The sequence below is a fragment of the Cryptomeria japonica genome, chromosome 8, assembly GCF_030272615.1.
Source record: "Cryptomeria japonica chromosome 8, Sugi_1.0, whole genome shotgun sequence".
NCBI classification, from domain to species: Eukaryota; Viridiplantae; Streptophyta; class Pinopsida; order Cupressales; family Cupressaceae; genus Cryptomeria; species Cryptomeria japonica.
The window spans coordinates 33436719-33455153 of NC_081412.1; the positions used below are offsets into that span (position 1 = coordinate 33436719).

Below are 18435 nucleotides of genomic sequence, written 5' to 3' on the forward strand. Positions count from 1 at the left end.
ACAGACCTAATTCCTCACTAGGGACATTGAATTGTGGTCATGCATGGAAAGAAAAGGATTCAAAAGTCAAGTCTAAGATAAAGTCAATTGAAAACGGGTGTGAATTGAGCCTAAAAATGCCAATTTCGCTCTTGACCCTTCCAAAGGGTCCAGAGCGAAATCCTTAGAAGGGCTCCCTATTTCACCTAATGCACCAAAAAGATCTTGTTTTAAGCTAAATTGAGGGCGAATTGGCTTGATTATGGTAAGAAATGGATTAAAGGACAAGTCTAAAGCAAGATGAGTGAAAAGAAGGAAGAATTGGGCCTAGAGGAACAAATTCGCTCCTGACCCTTCCAAAGGTACAGGAGCGAATTTCTCAAAAACATGTACTTTCCTCCCAATTTTAAAGCAAATTGCCCTTAAGGTCTTTTCCTAAGATGGTTTGAAGTTGAACAAGCAAGCTAAGACGAAACTTTATCAATGTCTAAGCCCTATTTATCAATTTCGCTCCTGACCCTTCCAAAGGGTCCAGAGCGAATTTCTTCAAGAAACCTTGTACCTTGCTCAAACCTTTGAACTAATCCATTCCTAAACATTTTTTGAAGGCAAATGACTTGATCTTGATAAGGTAAGGATGAGAAATTAATTTTTATGAAGGAAAATTGAGCAAAATGCAAAATTCGTTCTTGACCCTTCCAAAGGGTCCAGAGCAAATTTTCCTAAGCACCTATTTGCTCCTTGTTTGGGGTCAAAATTCTTGTTCCTATGGCGTGGTTGAGAGAGGGCTGATGTATACTTGCCTTGAGAAGTGAATTGAAGCAAAGGAAATGATGAATTTGAGACTAAATGCAAAATTCACTCCTGACCCTTCCAGAGGGTCCAGAGCAAATTTCATTATAGGTCCTGTCCTTGGAGAGGGTCCAGATCGAATTTCATTATAGGTCCTGTCCTTGGAGAGGGTCCAGATTGAATTTCATTATAGGTCTTGTCCTTGGAGAGGGTCCAGATCGAATTTCATTATAGGTCTTGTCCTTGGAGAGGGTCCAGAGCGAATTTCATTATTGGTCCTGTCCTTGGAGAGGGTCTAGAGCGAACTTCTTCAATGGACCTTGAACCTTGCCTTAGCCCTTGAACGGCCCCATTCCTAGGCAATTTTTTGGGAGCAAATGACTTGTCTATGCCTAGAGAGAACACAATTATGAAGTCTAATGCTTTGAAGAATGAGTTATGATAAGGGAATTAAGTGAAATTGCTTAATTCACTCATGTACCTTCCAGAGGGTTCATAGCGAAATTGATTTAAATATCTTCTTGTTGATGATTTAAGGTAAGAAATGCCATGTTAGAATCAATATATATCATGTATTCGTAATCATCTTTTTTTTTGTAGATCGATAAAATCAAGTTGGAGGAAGATCAGGCCAGGACAAGGGCGACCTCTTCAAGTTTCATCATCGTCAAGGACACTTCAAATGCGTGAGAGAGGACTCAAAGTGCTTCCAAGTTGAAGGACTTCGAATGATCAACAATTACAAGCAATAGAGCAAGATATTCTCAAGGACCTCATTCTATCACATTAGGAGATCACAAAATATCAAGAGGAGGCTTCATCAAACATAAGAGAGTCAAGGAGAGGTACGCTATTCATCAGGTACATCAAGGAAGAAGGAGGATCAACCAAGGTCAATGCAAGGGAACGTTGAAGAAGCAGATAGTTTTAGAAGAGTTAATCAAAGTTAGCTTCTCATCATCATCACATTGAATATCAAGAGATACAACGTTCCTTGACCAAGCACAAAAGCAAGACAAGGTGGCATCCTAGTCACTATGCCTCCAATCAGAAGGGTTCCACATCAGCATGTCTAGATGCAATGTACCTGACTCACTAGCAATGGCACAAACTCTGATGTACCTACCCCTGTTTCCTATTGGTTCTCATGCATTGAATGTAATTTTCTCATTGGCTAAAGGAGTTTGTTGTAACAAACCCTAATTAGGGTTTTCATCTTGAAATCCTAGCCATTGATTGTAAATCAATCGGAGCCATTGAAATGTAAAGAGTTCTCTATATAAGGCTCTAGCTCTTCATTTGTAAGGGTTAATAGGGAATAGTTTGTGAGTAGGATAGAAGAATAGAAGCTTAGATAGTAATTAGAATAGAGTAGGAAGAGAAGGCAAGAAATTGTTGCCTTGGTTGTAAAAGACTCCATTTTCATTGAAGATATGGTGAAATATGTCGTTTCTTTGCAATGTGCATGGTTTATTGTTGAATCTTCATGTTAGATGGTAAATGATTAGATTGAATGAAGGAAGTTACTGAATGCACTTGCGTGGAATCTGCCTAGTCCAAATCACTAGCCTCTTACTGATTGTAAGTGTACCTTGTGTGGTCAACAGGCATTGAATGAGCTTAATCTTGAATTGTTATGCGTCTATTGTTCATGCATTAACTTGAATGGTGATCGGTGTCTGATGGTGTAACGATTTGAATATATTTGAAGCATCCCTTAGAAGATTGCATTGAGTTGGTGTTGAATTGTTGAATCTGATGGTGAGACCCAGCCCAGTAGGACTCCACCTAGTCGTTCATCTATCTTCTTGCATTCTAGGTCTTAGATTAGACTCTCTAAACCCTACACCTTTTGATATTTCTTTATTATCTTGGTGAGTAGATAGGGCTTGAGTTCCAGCAAATCAAACGCTCAGGCATTCAAATGTAAGTCCCCTTGTGAATCCAGCATAATCACATCACACCAACAGAGTTTATTCACACGTAGAGACCCTACATATAAGAGCCTTGGAGTTATTTCGACTGATCTTTAGGCAAATCTTCAGCATTCGGATAACTTTGTTCAAGAGAGGATAAGATACCTTGGTATTTTATTCCGTGTTCGTATGTGCATAAAAAACACATCAACATTGCCTCATTTACAAGTTCTACAATTGAGGCTTCCATTTTTGAAACTAATACTTATCTCGACATTGCCTGATCTTTAAATATCCTATGATTTCTCTCCTTCCAAAGCTCCCAAACAATAGTTGAGGGGAGCACTTGCCAAATGCTATTGAACATACCTTTGTGCAAACGCCCTAGCCACGAGGTGAACCACTCTTGCAACCTAGGAGGTTCTACAAACTGAAAGTCCAATTTCTTCAAAAATTGCTTTCCAACAAAACTCAGCATAGGGGCATGACCATAATAGATGATTGGTTGTTTCCAAGTTGGATTTGTAGAGAATGCACCTATTAGGTCCTTTGAAACCAATTTTAGCCAATCTGTCCTGAGTCAGAATTCTGTTTTGAATGGCTAGCTAGGCAAAAACTCCAGCTTTGGGTAGAATATCTTTCCCCTAAAGAAGCTCAGTGGGCCATTGATTGATTTTATCCGTAGCTTCCTTGATTTTATATCCAATCTTCACTTTATATTCCCCATCGACTGAGGCACACCATCTAAGTTTATCTCTTGTATGCGACACTGTAATAGTTCTGCCCCTTAGTATATTTGTGAGCATGTCTATCTGACCTTGTAGGGCATTAGTACCATCCAACGACTTCCAACACCATCTATCAATACCTTCAATTCTTACCACACCTCCATAATTGCAAACCTCTTTTCCCCAAACCTTGGTTGTTTCTCTCCTTATTTCCTGCAAATTCGGATTATTGCTCAATTTTGGATGCCCATCCCAGGAATCTTCCCAGAAGGAAGCCAAGTGACCATTATGAACTTCCCAAGTTGTATGTTTAGTTATAATCTCCTTGCTATCACATATAAAATTCCGAATTGCTGATCCTCGTTGGGGATTTTTGATCTTGATTATACTAATAGGGTCCTCCAAGTCCAAATATTTTCTTCTTAAAATCCTGGCCTATTTTAGACTACTTTTAGTCATCATCCAAGTGAGTTTTGCTCCCATGGCAAAATTCATAATATTTACTTGCCTTACCCCAGCACCACTTGCATTTTGTGATCTACACACCTTATCCTAGGCAAGTAGTGATTACTTTTGGGTATCTTGTGGCCCATTCCAAAAGAATTTTTGCGTGATCTGATTAAGATTGTCTTCAACCGAGGTTGGCAATTTCATACATGACATTGAGTAGATAGGGATCGCAGAATGGACAACTTTGACCATCAATAGCCTACTCGTCGATGTAAGCCATTTGCCTTTCCAAAGCTCCATTTTTTGCTTACAACTTTCAAGAAGCTTGTCCCAATAGCATCTTTTATTGATTCCCCCCAAAAGAGGCATACCCAGGAAGCTCCCTAGAAAGTTTGCCACTCTTAAACCCATAATCCGTGCTATGCTCCTTTGAAGTCCCAACTGCACTTTGAGGAAGAAGACTTTTGATTTCCTCCAATTAATAGAGTTCCTCGAGGCCTTACTGTAATCATCCAACATAGATCTTATGCATCTAGCCTCTCCCTGTGTAGCAATTCCCAATAAAATTGTGTCATCAACATATTGCTGATGAGTGACTGATTCAACTCCCGGTGTGACATCTATCTCAATCCATCTACCAGCCACCCTAGCCTACGTAATGCTTTTTCCTAGTGCCTCTGTCATGATTATGAACAAAAATGGAGAAAGAGGATCACCTTGCCTAATCCCTCTATAAGAACTGAAGAAACCTTTAGCCACTCCATTAACCAGTACTGAGAATTTTGGGGTCGCAATACAACCTCTAACCCAGTCCATGCAAGCTTTATCAAATCCAAACCTCATTAACACATCCAACAAGAAGTTTCTATCCACCAAGTCGTAGGCTTTTAATATGTCTAGCTTGATCATCATTCCGGGTTTCCTTAATTTTTTAGTAGTGTGAACTGCTTCATGAGCAAGAATAATTCCTTCTGCTATAGATCTCCCTGGCGCAAACCCACTTTGTTCTTCAGATCTGATCTTGCCAATAACCTTCTTTATCCTATTTGCAATGATTCTTGCGATATTCTTATAAAATGTGTTGCACAAGGCAATTGGCCGAAAGTCACTCATATAGGTAGCATCTTTTTTCTTTGGAATGAGAGCAATTAAGGTATGATTGACAACCCCTAACACAATTGACTTCTTTATTGATTCCTCCATTGCTCTCAACAAATCTTTAAGGATTTCCCAATATAAATGATATAAGCATGCAAGAAACCCATCCGGCCCGAGTGCTTTGTTAGGTCCCAATTGAAAAGTGGCCTTTTTGAGTTCTTCCATATCAATTGGTTTATGGAGCTCCCTATTATCAACATCCGAGATTAGGCTAGGAATCTGGTCTAAGAAGACATTCCTATCTGCTACCTGATTCTGATTATCTCGGTTCAACAAAGTCTGGAAGTATCTCACAGCTTCTTGGTTGACCTCCTCCTTAGACTGTGCCATAGACCCATCCTCTTTAACCAATTCAATGATTTTGTTTTTATTTCTACTGACAATTGCTGAATTGTGGAAGAACTTAGTATTTTTGCCCCCTTCCTTCAGCCACACCTCCCTAGATTTCTGCCTCCAAAATTGCTCTTCCTTGGCTAGAATTTCCGCTGGCTTAGCCTTGAGAGCTTGCTCTTTCTTGAACTCCTCTTCTCTCATTCCTTTCTCTATAACAATTTCATTCAGCTCCCTCAGCTCATCCTCAATCCAAGCGCTTTCAACAAATATTTTCTTAAAGTGTACTTTATTCCATTCCTTCAATTTGCACTTGATATGTGATAGTTTTTTACAGAAAAGAAACATTTTAGACTGATTCCCTACCCAGACTTCATTCCACCGTTTTACTAACAAATCATATAACAATGGATCTCTAGTCCACATCTTCTCAAATTTGAAAGGGGACCCATCGTTATAATTATCGATGGCAAATAGTAACTGTACTGGATAGTGATCCGACCCACTGTATGGCAGTATTGAGGCTTCTACCAATTCTATTTCCTCATTCCAATTTCCAAATAGAAAAAATCTGTCCAATTTCTCATCAATACACGTAAATCCTTGCCTTCTATTGGTCCAACTGAACTTCCCATTTTTTGAAATGACTTCTCTCAACTTATTATCATCCACAAACTCGGAAATCCTGCTGAATTTTGGTCAAAGTATTGGAACCACCATGTTTCTCTAGTGTTATTGAGCGTAGCATTGAAGTCTCCCCCTATGATAATCTTCTCATCCCTTTTTAAATTGAGCTCAAATGTAATTTCTCTCCAAACCTCCCTCTTGGCAATTGTTGAAATGGGCCCATAGACATTGATCACTCTCCAAGATTTATTGCATTGGTAACTTTTAAAGGTTATCATCATCCAATTTGGGTGTAATGACTCTAAAGAGCAGGTCGCCTTTACTAGATTCCATATCACCTCAATACCTCTTGAAGCCCCATTTGATTCCGCAAACAAACCTTCCCACTGCCTCCAATGTCTCATCCTAATTTCCTGCTCCTATTTACTCCATTTAGTTTCCTGAATCAAAATAAGATCAGCGCTACTGGTATCAATTTGACGCTTGAAGAGGCACCATTTGCTGCCCCTAGCATTCCAACTTATGATCCTCATGGCTCCTCAGGAAGGGGTAGCTCCTTCTTGTTTCTAAGAATTGTTTGAAATAACTTTGTTTGTCCTTTTGCGTACCCAACAATTGCCAGTTTTGTTTTGTTGGATTTGCAACCCTTTCGTTTAGCTGATCTGATTTTGAGAGTCTTGAGACCTATTTGGATTTGCTCAAGTCCTCTTTCCTCCATTATTCTAGCTTGGTACTCCTCAAAGCTATCATCCAGATCAGAATCCGAACTTACACTCTCCTCCTCATTAACCTTCTCACTACACACTTCAGTATCTAATCTATCCTCCTCAATCCCTTTAATACTATCGGTGACCTTCCCTTCTCCAATGAAATTAATGGCCAACTCCTCCGCTTGATTTCCCTGAACTAGTTTAGACATATCTGATAAACATGGAAACCCATCAACTTCCAATTCCTAACTGATTTTGTCTATTGTGTTAGTACTCGAGGGAATGATAAGATCCTTTTTGCTTGCAATATCTTCTCCCAGAGGATCTGCCCCTTCTTCATTGCCTATCTGCATATTCCCTTCTGACTTAGAATCCCAATCTTTGCTTGACAAGTCCCTTTCCAACTCAATCCCCTTTACTACCGGCCATATTGAGTCTATCAATTCTTTTTCCATGTCTATTAATGGACCTCCCAAAGGAATGCCCATCGCCATCTTTCCTAACACAGTCTGATGAAACTTGTTGAGACCGATTACTGAGATTGAAGAAAAACACTTATCCAAGCCATGGGCCATCAACTTACATCTAGGGCATAGATCCAACATATCTTCCCTAACAATTGCTTGTTTCCAGCTGCTTGAGTTAGATACCAATTCGATTTCAGTTGGGATCTCTACTTTACTTGGTACATTTACACATTTTGAAATATGTGCCCAACTTTTGATCTTCCAATGGCCTATCCATAAATTGAAACTTACCAGATTCCTCCCAATATCTCTGATCACCTCTTCTCCCCAGTATTTCGCAGGTAAATTGTAAAGGCGAAACCAGAATGAGCTTTCTATTATTGAACGAGCCCATGGATTAAAATTTGGTATCCAATCTATCATATGCATTTGTGCTCCATCCAGGAACAAAAGCGTCAACCCCTGTGCCTTTATTTTTCTTCCTGGGATGCAAAGGACACCAAATAAAACTTGTTCACCATTGGCCTGATCACCGTGTTCTTCCCCCAATGCCTATAACACCAAGACCTAATTTCTTCCCAGCTTTTGCAACTACGCCCCCCCCCCCCCCAATTTAATGAGAAGCCCTACTTTCTCCAAAAATTCCTTGTTTTGCCTAGCTATATCCTCTTCAATATGAATTGGAAACAGGGCCCCTTCTTGTGGAGACTTACCGGAAATTTGCCCAGATCTTCGTGAGGGGCCCTCACCATTGTCTCGGATTCCTTTACCTTTGTTGTCCTGCCCTTTCGTGATACTTGGCTCTTGCACCTCCTTTACTTGCTTCGATCTCCAATTTCCCGACACATCTACTCTGGGAATTGCTATTTTCTTGAACCACCCATTCTTCCCTCTTTGAAAGCCCTTCTCCCTCCATTCTTGTGAAGAAGCGGACCAATCATTATTGGAGACCTGTAGATTCTGGTTTAGTCGATTATCTCTTGGCTTAATCCATGGCGGTTCTCTGCTCCAATTACTTCTGATATAGCTTCTTGCCCTTATTCAATCGAGGGACCCATCCTTGTTTGCGATAGGGCTGATTAGGGTTTCTCTTCGCCGATTGAGGATGACAGTTTATCAACCCATCGACCATTCTCAAACACCCATTGTGGTATGTTTTGATCATACTGCAGTGAGGGAGGAGTGCACAGGTCCCTCCGGCCTTGCTCAACTCCTACCTTAGGTTTTCCATACGCTTGCTAGCCATTATTGATGTTCTCTCTGAAGGTCTCCATTGGGATCCATTACTTCGCATCATCTCGACGCCTGTTGCCTTCCTCCTTGCCCACCTGGTCTAGACCAGATATCGACATACTGATCGTGCGCCTTTTGCTGTTCACTCCCTCCATGTTGCGTCTCGCTCCTACCCTCGATCCTTGTGACCGCCATATCCTTTATAATTACTATGGATTTAATTGACATTATTGTTGTTCTTAATTTTTTCTTTTTTTAGATTGCAGGAAACGGGTAACCACCCTATAAACTGCAATGTGTAAGGTAAACATTTAAACTTGATCGGTGGCATTTGCGTGACACATCCTCCGGTACCACATGGGTTGGGGGGAGATTGGACCTGGTGACCTCGTGCCTACCATCAGAAGCTCTCACCAATTGAGCGAGGCCCCTAGCTTGACATTATTGTTATTAATTCAATTATAGGTCATGGTTTGTATATTGTAAATTGTTAAATCAACTTATAATTATTTATGTAGAAATTATGTGTCTATATTGCTTTAACAAAAATATTCTCTATAAACTTAGAAAATTATGTTAAATGTGTATGTGTTTTTTATGAATGTCGTGTCTAGTTGTATCCATATTGGGAGTCTGCAAAAATGCCTGTTTATTTGTATCTGTATCCGTGTCCATGCAACTTTGCTATTGGTAGATGGTTGAATTATGAAGCTTTGATGCCTCTATGGTTCTTCTTAGATTCTCTGATTCTCTACTGTTTAGTCCATGTAATGTCCCCTTCTCAATAGGAGGTAATCAGTGGTCCATTAGCCTACTTTGGAAACCCGTAGGCTGATTGGAATGAGGAATTAGGGTTTCCTATTTTCTAGGGGATTCCTCGCAATTTTCAAGGATGTTCTGGTTGGAGTTTGGCAGAAAGCATTGAGGATTCCTTCTGGGTTTTTCGAGAGCTTCATGGTGGTCTAACATGCATTCTGTTCCGAGTGACTTCTAAACTTACTATTTTTAGTAAGTTGGTGGCAGTTGATTGGATTTTGAGGTTTTTATTGGTTTTTCGAGCTCTCTCACAGGGTTCAACGAGCATGTCTTTCGGAGATGTTTTCATGGCTTACTATTTTTAGAAAGTATCAGTTCAGGCAGAGTTATTTGTGGCAGTCTTGAGTAGAGTTCCAATCCAGTCCAAAATTAGTATCTCCTGCACTCCAGTTCATATGGTTGATTTGGCAGCAATCAGTGGGCGATTTATAATTGTTTAATTAAATATTATCACTGTATTCTAAAGTTTAATATTTAATTATTTTATTGATTATTTTGGAGGAATGACTTAGGAAGGAAAATATTATATTATTTATCCCAAGTCACATTTTATTTCCTAAGTCAGGTGGGTGCCCAAATGAGTCATTTTACACGTTACAACATTCTCTCAAGTTCAAACTTCCTTTGTAAAGTTCAACTAGGGAGGCTTGAAAAAATGAATTTCACGTGAGTTTGGCGCCATTTGCATTTGAATTTCAGATGGAAAAATCTATAAATACAAGGGATGGGATCCTCATTTGATTATCTTGAAGAAGTCATATTGTTATACTGCCGGAATGGTGAGTGAACTTGAGCTTCAGAGTTGTGGCTCCCTAGTTTTTCCAGTTTCATACTTGAGACATAGTACCTAGTTGAGTGGTGGAACGTTGGTGAAGTTTTCAGTGTGCATTTTCAGATTTTCAGTGTGGTGTTGTTTTCAGTGTTGCTGGTTTTTGGTGTGGCTGAAGCGAAGATTGGTTCATATCTCCCTGCCTGTGCAATTGATCACTCTCGGTATTATCTCATTGGAAGCGTATCTGGAGGGTGATCCTTCTTTTGCTTTGGCGTCTCTTTTGGTGTGCATTCTGATTTTTTGTTGCAAATCAATTTTCTGCTGCTGGTCGCACCATTCCTTGGCTGCCTTGGGTTGTGTGCCGGTTGTTGGTGGTGTTCGTGGTGCAGGTTTGAGTTTCTGGTTGCATCGCCTCAGTCTTAGCTTTCATTTGCTTCTATTCTTGTGTCATTCCGTGAAGTTTTAGGCGAGTTATGAGTATAACAGTGATTTTGGTAGTGGCTGTTTTCTGCATGTTATGTGAACAGCAGATTGTATTTTTAGTTCAGTGATCAGTGGTGTGTTATTTCTTTATGGGTGTGTTTGAGTTTGCTAATTGTGTTAAGCTTGGAGGTATTCATTAGTAATTGGACTGTATAATCTCTCTATTCTATGCATTGTATCTCTCTATTGTAAGGCTGAATAGTAGTACTAACAGCCATTTCTGGATTGTAAAGCAAACCCCCGCTGAAAAGTGGAAGAGGCTGGCTTGCCGCTTACATTTGTCTCTGTAATACTGTCCTCCCGCTGCACAAGCGGTTGAGTGATTGTAATTTCCATTCATGTCCTCCCGCTGCATAAGTGGTAGAGTTGATTTGTAATTTCTTTGCATTGTCCTCTTGCTGCATAAGCGGTTGAGTTGAGTTTGTTTTGTAATAAGTCCTCCCGCTGAAATATTGTGGTAGAGTGATTTGTGCTTGAGTGTGTTCTTGTTTACTTAGCTGGTTTACTGCCAAGTTTCCTTGTTTTACCCGCTGGAAAGTGGAAGGGGCTGGCTTGCCGCCCATTATTGTAAAAAACATTTTCAGAAGTTTGCATCTAACGATCCCCTGCCACCATATGCTCTCACCCTCCCAGCTTGGGCTCTCAGTGATCAAAAGGTGTAGGGTTCCTTTCAGCTGGTTTCGATTTTATTATTCTAACCCTAATGGGTGTTGGTGTGCTTGTAAAACGGATAAAATAAAAATAAAAAAATTGTTGGGGATATTACAGTCCATATGAATTAAATTGATTCGCAATGGCCAAAATGGAATTTGCATAAATATGCTATATCATGGAAAGTGTTTTTTAAATTGTAATTAAATGGCAAAGTGTCCATGCTGAGATCTTATTGTCTTAATCAGCTGAAGTTAATAAACACAGTGATGCTTTCCTTGAGATAATATAGGTTTTATGTTTGTGGTGCAGTTGCTAAAACCTAGAAGGCAACTGCAAGACATTCAAGAACAACCTGCTCATCAGGCACATGAGTTTCAAGATAGTTTTGAGGGTGTTCCAATGCAGCCATCAACAATCTTGTGTGAGGCAGTACCCCAAGAGTATTTGCACAAAGTCAAAATGCAGAGTTTGCAAGCTGAAGAGTACCTGCAATTTGCTTTCCTGGATGCTCAGAGAAATGCATCTCAGAACATACACCTCAATAATTTTACTCTACATGACGTGAGTCAACTTTTTCCACAGTTGTCCATGTTCAGAAAATCACCAGGCCACTTTTTGCACATTGAAACACAAACAAATCTACAAGATGGTAGTAGAAGTAATTTTCTCAAGTCTCAGCAGACACAGATGACACCATTAGTGGGCAACAACATCGAAAAATTATTTGATGTGCAAAATCAATGTCAATTGAAAAACAATATGCCTTCCCAATTCATGGATAGCACTCAATCGCAAGATCTTCAGGTATATTCTGCCGTGGAACAGGATACAAACATCAGGGCTCCTCCATTCAATCCTGATATTCAAGCCAATCTAGCAGCAAAACATAAGGTTTCTGACAGATATATTACAGAAGAACAGAGTAACAGGTTGCAGACTGGACAAAATATTGCATCTTCATCATGTGTCCAGAATAATGCAAGTTTGACAATCAAAGACTCTGTGAGTGGTAGCATTTTTGATAGTGATGTGATATACTCGAATTCTTTGCAGAGTGGTATGACTGAATCCTTTCCAAAGGTGAGGAACCTTGCATTGGCTGAATGCCACTTTGTGCCTGAAGCTGGGGATTGTGATTTTAAAAACACATGGTTTGGTGGCAACAAGTCTCTTGATGCATATGATAATACTATAACATCTTTTAGTCACTGTTCGCTACCTTCTTCTGATTTTACTCAGAAAGAAGTTATTACTTTTGGAAATAATCTGGCTCAAGGCACTTCACAAATGCAAAATTTCAGTGATTCAGAACAGTTGAATCAAATTCCTTTCAATTTGGTTAATAGAAATAGGGCATTGCAGCTCAATCACAGTGTTCAAATTCTCTGTCAGGGCTATGGTTTCACAAATCAGCAGCTCATTGTTCTTAGGGCTCAGATATTGGCATTCAAACAATTAAAAGTAAGATCATAATTTTTTTTTGAAAATAATTAGAAAAAAAAAGTTTATTTTATTTACTGACAAAATTATTTTGCAATTTGTGATATGTTAAAATAATTGTTTTAGTTTTCTGACTCTAAAATTGTTCTATAGCATGGACGAACTATACCACCAGATGTAATTGGATGCATTGGGCCACTGCCACTTACCGAACATGAAGATCAAGTTTTTTCAGAAACAGTATCAACTGGTAAGTTAAAACATCATAAAGAACAAGTAAATGCTTTAAATAATGGAACCAGGGGCCAAAATTTAGTTGAAGCAAAAAATAATCCAGAGGGTTTATTTTTAGATGAAGATGCAAGGAATGTCACCGCTCATAAAAACTTCTATGCTCAAATACGTATGCATTTAGATAGAAGCCAAATCATGCTTAACAGAAAAAATGCAGAAAAACTCTCTGTTAATGGTGGTGAGAAGAAGCAAATACTGGGAATGATATTTAGTGAAAATGGCCATGAAAAAGGAGAGATCAGTAGTGTTCAATTGAGAACGAAGGAAAATGTTGCAGCTGTCATGAAGCCAGACATACCAAGGGGGAACAAATCTGATACAGGAGGAAACAACTTTATCATGTTGAAATCTTCTTCCATAGCTGTTCCTGGTCAGACTGAAAATTTTACTGGGCCTGCATTTGAAAAACATCCAATGAATATAAATCATGTAAGAAAATATGTTGGTCCACTTTTTGACTTTCCACAATGTGGGAAGACAGATGATTTTGTTCCAATGTCTACTCATGTATACGGTCCTTTTACTTTAGGATATGACATAAAGGAATTGTTGTCTGAAGAAGGATTACATGTTTTTGAAAAGAGGAGGACAGATAAGTTGAGGAAAGTGAATTGTTTGCTGGAAATGAAACGGAATGGATGGAAAATTAGATTTGATTTTTTTCGAAAGCTCCAAATTGAAGAACGCATGCTCCGCCTACTAGATGTTCAGAAGCAGTTAAGGGATGAAATTGATCGACAGCAACGGCAAATTATGATGATGTCTGATAGGACATATTGTAAATTTGTGCGGTTTTGTGAACGTAAAAGGACCAAACTTGCCAGGAATGTCACAGTCTCTCTAAAGGCAAATCATGAAAAACAATTGAAGGAGGCTTTTCGAGGTCGCAAAAGGTTTCTGAAAACTAGCTGGATCAATACAGATGCTAGGCTTATTCGTAACAGAGGGGTTGCCAAATACCATGAGAGAATGTTGAAGGAGTATTCAAAAATGAAGGATGAAGACCACAATGAGAGAATGGAAGCTTTGAAAAATAATGATCTTGACTGTTACCGTGAAATGTTGGAACAGCAAACTCAATTATCTGGTGATGCTCGAGATTGCTATAAAATCTTGTCTTCCTTCTTGTCACAGACAGAAGAGTATCTGCAGAAACTAGGAGCAAAACTAATAGCAGTAAAGAATAATCAAAAGGTGGGGGAAGCAATAATGGTCTCTGCTTCAGCTGCCTCGTTACAGGTATACTACAGGGAGAAATTATTTTACTCCCTAGAGTTTCTGGGTTTTTCTGTAGCTGTTGCTGACTGGAACCATTGATCTGGTGATATAGGGTGTTTCTGAAGATGTTGACAGGATAGCAACTCATGCACAGGAGGAGGAAGTGAATAGAGATGTTTCCTCAGCATGTGGCCCATTTAGAGATAATATATCCATAAACAAGTATGTATTCTGATCTTAACACTTTAATTAGTTGTTTGGATTTGTTAATCATAAGTTAATTCAGATATTTACACCATCTATTCGTTAGGTATTACAATTTGGCACATATAGTAAATGAAAAAATTATGCATCAACCTTCCATGCTTCAAGGTGGGACATTGCATGACTACCAATTGGTAAGTTGTTTTTCTTGAAAGATTAACTAATTTGATAACTATAAGCATCTTAATATTTCAGTTGTATTTGATTTTTTATATTTGAACACTCATCTATGCTTTGCCACAGGTTGGGTTGCAATGGATGCTTTCTTTGTACAATAATCAGCTAAATGGGATTTTGGCAGATGAGATGGGTCTTGGCAAGACGGTGCAGGTATATATATTTATGTTTCTGCTTTCACCCATTCATCATTCTAATTGTCTGGAGGATTATAATGAATATCCTCCAATTTGTTGGTTATCCTGAATTTTGTATGTGCTAGCTTCTTGAAAATATGAAGTTAGAAACTGTTAGGAATGGACTTCAATGCAATCTTCAGCTTTGACACAGCATATCCCTTATTCTTTAAGCATCTTTTTCTGTAACATTCTATTATGACGTTAGGACAATTCTAAATTCTGCTTATGCACAAGATGATGGTGTTAAACCTAATCCATTGTCTCTTGATTTTTTAATGTAGAACACTGCATTTCTGAAAAACATAAAGTTGATAAGCTGTTCTTGTAGTTCCCTGAGAATATGTACTAATTCTGTTACTGAAGTGTTTCTTTTGTTCAAGCTAACTATTTATAATGGAAGATACTTCTGATTGAATTAACACTCTAATCTCGTGCATTAACATTTATAATCTATTGATAAATTGTTACTGGTGAAATTTACAGTAACTATTAACATCATTGTTTTTGGTTTGAAACTTTGGAAAATTTGTTCACATTCATGTGTCCTTGTGAATTATTGTTATATTAGTAAAGCATTCGTTTCTCCTTTGAAATGTTAACATCTCTGAAATTGCCTGAACCATTGGGCTGGTGTCTTGGAGGATTTGCCCATACAAAACTACTTGTTAACTTTGATTAGAGAGGATGCTGGAAGATAGATTGAAATCCATCTGATTGGCATTAAATTTGTATTGTTATAGTTTGTTCATCCTTTTTTGTTTTTTGATAAATGACAGTATAATTTTCATATAAAAAAGAAAAGTTTCTATAAACCCTGTTGGCAGCTGTAGCAGCTGATTTTGGATACAAAGCATTTTTACCTCTTACAATAGAACAGTGTTTTTCCAAGTTTCAGAGAGGGGGGAACAGGTATTAAAATAATATACAAAAATTGTATTTGAAAAATTAAGCCCAAAAAACGTCAAAGAAGTTGCAATTTATCATTTATGTAAACAATATTAGCAAAAGAAGCTGACATTTATACAAAGTTGTACTCCTGTACAGTACCTTGCATCAGAGACTGTGAATCTCATTATGTCTTCACCCCTATCTTTGGCATGTTAAGTGGAAATTGTACCATTGACTAGGATTCCACTGCTAGAATTTGTAGGTTCGTCTTCTGTGCTGTCCTATTTTTTAATGTCAGCCATACTGTAAACAATCTGAGCAAATTTCGGTAATGTATCTGCAGCTGCTGTTTTCAAAGATGATAATATCTATCATCATTCATCATCTGAAAAAAGGGGACAGGCTTTATTATTATTCATCAAACAAATAAAAATAGATATACAACAATTAATTTTGAACCATTCATATGATTATATTACTCACAAGCTTCAGCATGTTACCAAGTAAGGGATTCACTAGAGAGTAGAACTTGAAAAATAGGTCCACAACAAGTTACAGTGCCAATTTATTAATTAGAAATCCAAGCATCTTTACCATGATACTTTCTGAATCAGTCTTATTTCACCCTGTAAATGATCTCTTTAACATCCACATGACAAGAACATGTTGAGAGAAGGGATTGGAAAAAGATTTTAAGGCGTCTTTAAAGATTCAAACCAGTACATATTGATTTTTTGGATTTGAAAATAACAAATGTTGTAAACCTGTCCATTTCCCCTCCCATCATTTCCTAATATTTTTCTATTCTACTTGAAATCAATTTACACCATGTTTTATTTTTCCAGTTGAAAATCAGCAATGTCAAGTTCAACACAAATGACTAGTAAGAGAGACTCTGCATGGAAGCATGGAACATTAGGTGCTATCAAGGGCCAGGTCTTTTGCAATGAATGTATGCTTCATATGATAGGGGGAATAAGTAGATTAAATAATGCTTTGCTAAAATGCTTAAACAAGATGTGAAAGTGTGCCCTTTTGTGTTTGAAGAGGTTATGGAAGAAATGAATGCTCTCCTTGCTAGCTATGAAATGAAAAAATGAAAAATTAGAGGACAAAGGAAGCAATGGTAGTGGCAATCTTGTCAATTCTAATTTGTCTATAGATTCCTTTGTTGCCTCAAAAACTCATCATCAATTTTCCTTTGCTCATGAGACTCTTGAGGGTTCTATCCATCTTCCTTCATTGACATCAATTTTTTATTCCAAGCAATGTTCTAGAAGCACAACCTTCGCTTGAAGGCACCTCTCGAAATAAGGAAAAACACAATGAGGCTAGGATGGCAGCAATAAAATTTTGGTATGACAATAATTTACGTGTAAATGTGGTGAACCACTCATATTGGGAAGGGTCAGTGAATGTATTGACAATTGTTGGTAGAGTTTTAAGACTAGTACAACCAAGGATTTGAGTAGGCTATTGCTATAGGATGTAGTTAGTGTACAATGCTGATTATTATGTTTTGATAATATGGTTTATCCAACTATGTATTAATTGTTTGTTGGTTTCGGGTAGTTATAAGTGTAAGTTGGTCAATAGTTATGTTCCTCTTGACAATCATCGGGTCATTTAAATAGATTGTGTGTCGTCAAGGAAAGTAGTATGATCTAGTTGGATCAACTTCGATCCATCTTTGGTCTTCTTCTGTTATAATTTCATGTGTGAATAAGGACATACTTGTTTCTCCCTGACAAGAAAATACACAAAGGTAGAGTGGGAAGAAATAGAAAGGTACTTGTTGCTCCTGATGAAGTGTATGTGGAGCTTTCCAATCAAGCCAAGAAAGGATCAGTACATTCACCACTAGAAGAAGAAGAGTGGGAAGGAGAGTCCACAAACTCATTGTCAAAAACATACAAAAATAACATCTAATGCATTGAAGAACTACTACTCATAGAATAGCTGATAGTTGGAGGATCTAAGACTCAAAGACTGGGAGCACATGAAGGATTTTGAGAGCAACCTGAGTGTGCGGAACACTGAGATAGGATGAGTATGTAATATACCCAAATAGGGATAATGGAAAAACCACAATATCTCCAACAATATGTAATAGAAAAGTCTGACATTTCGTTTGCAAATAGATAACCCTTCAATAAACTCAGATCTATGCTCAGAATATTTTTCTAAGTTTTCTATGATTATATAGGAATTTCTGAATATGAAAAAGTTATAGAAAACACACTAAAACTGCCCAGCAATTTCAAAATAGCTTACATTATTTTTCTCAGTTTTTTTTTTAGCAGATGAATGTAATCAGCAATATACAGGGTAATGCCCAAATACCTCAGGAAATGCCTTCAAATCCCTAGCCGTCTTTACCAAAACTCTCAAAAAATCAGCGTTGGGTCTCACAAAGATGTCACCCTCGTCCTTGCTGATGTTAACCTCAAGGATGCTCAGGAAACTGTAGGATTCTTGTTGTAGGTTGTACAAATCTGATTATGATATCTCTGAATCACACCTCCAAAATGGTCTCCAAAACATGATAAGAATAGGCAGCTCTGAAAATGATATGCTAGGGAATCAAAGACCAAAGCCCTTCCATCGAAATATGTTAATGATGATAGCTTCGGTCAGATAAATATAATCATGGATGTAATGGACACCCCGGAATGCCCAAAAACCATACCAACTGCTGCTAGGAATTTTATCAAACAGTTTGCATCCAACTCCTTATTTCTCCGTTTAATGTTTTAAATTCCCTTATGGCTCCAGAAATGAAATGTTGGTTTGTTTTACATGGAATTGAAATCACAGAATATGAACAAGAATGAAACTACAATAATATGCAACTAGTGCG

The 18435-nt window shown here is 38.1% G+C and overlaps 1 protein-coding gene across 3 annotated transcripts in view; it reads left to right on the top strand.

Annotated features, from left to right (window-relative positions):
* LOC131064585 (ATP-dependent helicase BRM) overlaps positions 1–18435 on the top strand; it is a 135231-nt gene that overhangs the window by 41422 nt on the left and 75374 nt on the right. For 2 of the 3 annotated variants that reach the window (XM_057998777.2, XM_057998775.2), the window contains exons 2-6: positions 11425–12576; positions 12709–14088; positions 14180–14289; positions 14378–14465; positions 14575–14661. In XM_057998777.2, coding sequence (XP_057854760.2) covers positions 11425–12576; positions 12709–14088; positions 14180–14289; positions 14378–14465; positions 14575–14661 — 2817 coding nt within the window. The remainder of the gene's footprint in view (positions 1–11424; positions 12577–12708; positions 14089–14179; positions 14290–14377; positions 14466–14574; positions 14662–18435) is intronic. The other variant, XM_057998776.2, reaches the window with a different exon arrangement.